Below are 3066 nucleotides of genomic sequence, written 5' to 3' on the forward strand. Positions count from 1 at the left end.
AACCCTTTGCGAAATTTGGCTCGCCTTGATTCGTGCTTCCCCGGCCTAATGATCACCCAAGTCGCAGCAACCCTAGCCACCACTAGACAATAGGCACTGGCCCATGCAAGTAGCCTCGGTTCTTGCTGGGGTCAACATGCCTCTTTTCTTTGCTTGTTTCTTTTCATTCTATCTGTCCTACTTTATATTTTTTAAAAGAATTTGAGAGTGAGGAAAGGTGCCACGTCAACACCACTTCACCATTTAATGGTGACTAACCGACCACGTCGGTATTTTCCTTTACTTTTTTAATGTGATGACCAATCTGAACCCAAAAAAAAAAAAAAAAAACATATTATTTCGAGACTACATTGACAAAAAAAAGTTTCATCAAGGAAATAGAGTAAAACCTGTGCACATAAATTAGGCATGCTGTTATCCTTTTTCTTTTTCTTTAGCTTTCATTGTTGAAGTAAATAAGGAATGTGTGTCTTACAATATTTACATCTAAATTCCTTCACAAGTCCCAATCGGTTGCCATGGACTTGTGCAATAAACAACGGCATTGTCCTCTTAGCAAGGTTCATAGAACAATTTATCTTCTCCTGAAGTTGGACTGTCATGAGAATTTTCTGAAGCTTTCTTGTCAATTTTCGATTCCTTGTTGGTCGGACTCCTTCCTTTCCATACTCAGATCATTGGAAGGACAAGCTCTATGTCTGCTGCGCTATTTTTGTGCGACGTTCAGGAGCCTATTAGATCGTTCTGGAATTAAAAGTTCAAGTGGCTTAGCTTCTGTCGTGAAGTTTCCAGGGGAAAACAAAGAGAGACAACGCCACAAATGCACAATTAGATCAGAACCAGCCTGAAAATTATGAAGCATCTTGATAGAAACCAAGAAGGAAACACAGGATTGAACTGAACCAAATTTTTTTAGCAGTTCTTAGGTAATATTAACACAGGTTCACCTTACAATAAGCGAGATGCTTGATCATACCGATTTTTTGTAGATCGATATTGCCATTTGGTCAAGTTATGCATCAAAATACAGACTCGGTATCATCTCAGTAACCTTAACACATGCATAGTGCAGAGACAAATATGCAAGTCCAACTAATCTATTCCTCTATTGACACTCTATATCACATCAGCTATATTTTACTTATTACAAAGAATTCTCTTTTTTTTTTGTCCTCTCTTCTGTTCAAGAAAACTAGTGGCTGCTTGTTGAAAATGCAGATCAACCTACCTCATCAACTGGTATCGGCAGGTCCACCTCCCCTCCCGGTGGATTTGCTGCTCCGGCCGCATCGGAAACTGAAGGTGCTGGGGGCGGAGGTTCCAGTAATGATTGGCGGCAAGTCGGGCACGAAGAATGTGACACCAACCAAGTGTCGATGCATCTCACATGGAACCCATGGTGACACTTTGGAAGCACCCGGACTTTCTCCCCGTCCATGAACTCTGCGAGGCAAATTGGGCAATCTGTGGCCGGGATATTTATTCCCGCTCCGTACACGGCGACCGGAATCTGGCGCAGAGCGCTTTTCTTAAGTCCCGTGGCAGCCAGCCTAGCAGCCGTCTGATCCGGGGTCTCAAAGGTGAACCTCCTGCTGCACCGGAGGGCGCATCTCACAATCGAATTCAATCCAAGGGCGCAAATCAGCGCGCAGAGCAGAGCCGCAAGTATGATCACCATGTTGGTGTCGAAATTTGCCTCGTTACCGTAGGATCCCCGAGTCGGCGTTCCATTGTTCGGCACAGAATTAGGCTCTTTATCAAGCAGCAGGCGGTGTGGACGGTGGTGGAGCGCAGCCATGATAGAAGGCGTTTCCCTCACGAGCATTAGGCCAGAACAGAACCCAGAAAACCTCTGAACCCTTTAGAGCTAAATCTGTAGCTCCCAAACAGATACGCAAGTTACTTATGCAAAGAGGGTTGTCCTTTCATGTGTTAGGAACTTTTCAGCGGCGAATCGGACCACGAATGATACTGAGAGCACGAAATTCATCATGCTCGACTGCTGTATCAGACTTTGTATCTTCAGTTTTGAGGCACTGGAGGACTTGGGACAACTGTGAAAGGAAATATTGCGCAAAAGGGAAGTGAGGAAAAGTGTGAGGGCCGATGCTTCTTCGGTTCTTGATGAGCGATATCGCGACAGCACAAGACAGACAGACGGAGGGGTTCAGAATTTCATGACAAGATATGGAAAGACCATTTGGAGGTCACTTCAAAACCTGAGATGCGAGAAAAGAAGAGGAAATAGTGGGTGAACCTTCAAGCTACCTCCTCAGAACAATAACCCCAGAAGGAAAAAGAGATGAAGATGACTAGAATTTCGGCTCTTACCAGTGATGCGCGCTCACACTAGTGATCAAGATTCCAAAATTTTCCCAGGGAAAGTGCTGAAAAAAATCTTCTTTCTGCAATCAAAACATGGAAAAGAAAAGGGTTGATCTCGAATTCGTGCTCTGATCTTTTTCCGAGGAGAACTCAGTGGACGTTTTTAAGTGGCTGGGAGCTGGTCTTTGCTTGAAGGGAAAGGACGGAGGAACGGAGATGGAGGAGAGAATGTGGTAAAATGAAGGCTGGGGTATCATGTGTGTTTGATGTCTTTTCGGTACATGGTCCAATAATTATCGTTTGCGGGAGTGAAATGGCAAACAAAGGAATGAGTGAAAACTTGAGAATCAAGCAAAGAGATAAGTGTTCTTTGGGAATCTTGGATTATGGCACCTGATCCAGCAAGATCACAATTACCTCTAACCCTTTTTTTCCCCTCTATTCTCTCGCTTTTACTTTTTTGGGGGCCTGTGAAATGCTTATTCCAAATACTTCTTCCACTTAAGGGTTCACCCATGCTCAAAAGCCAAATTAATTCGTTCCCTTATCTGTCCACTGGCCAATAGCTGCTTTCCGCTATTCAGATGGGGCCAATCTGTATTGAGTATAGTGTGTGTTGATCATAGTGCAACGTAAAAGTAAAACGTCATGATAAATATAGCTTTTCCTTTTAATTTACTGGCCAAATAAATTAATGGGGCATCGGTTTCCAAATTATGGCTTAAGTAAAGTTTTTTTGGT

The 3066-nt window shown here is 43.5% G+C and overlaps 1 protein-coding gene across 2 annotated transcripts; it reads right to left on the reverse strand.

The window, feature by feature from the left end:
* Positions 1-398: 398 nt before the first annotated feature.
* On the reverse strand, positions 399-2788 carry LOC104420987 (RING-H2 finger protein ATL72). Of its 2 annotated transcripts, none has more exons than XM_010032784.3 (3): positions 2332-2788; positions 1229-2219; positions 399-744 (listed from the first exon to the last, which is right to left on the reverse strand). In XM_010032784.3, exons 2-3 carry the CDS (start codon positions 1823-1825, stop codon positions 724-726), a joined length of 618 nt encoding a protein of 205 aa, XP_010031086.1. In that variant the 5' UTR covers positions 1826-2219; positions 2332-2788; the 3' UTR covers positions 399-723. The 2 variants fall into 2 exon arrangements, with proteins under 2 accessions (XP_010031086.1, XP_010031085.1); XM_010032783.3 differs by having other exon boundaries at positions 399-774.
* Positions 2789-3066: the final 278 nt, after the last annotated feature.

Source organism: Eucalyptus grandis, chromosome 10 (assembly GCF_016545825.1).
Source record: "Eucalyptus grandis isolate ANBG69807.140 chromosome 10, ASM1654582v1, whole genome shotgun sequence".
NCBI lineage: Eukaryota > Viridiplantae > Streptophyta > Magnoliopsida > Myrtales > Myrtaceae > Eucalyptus > Eucalyptus grandis.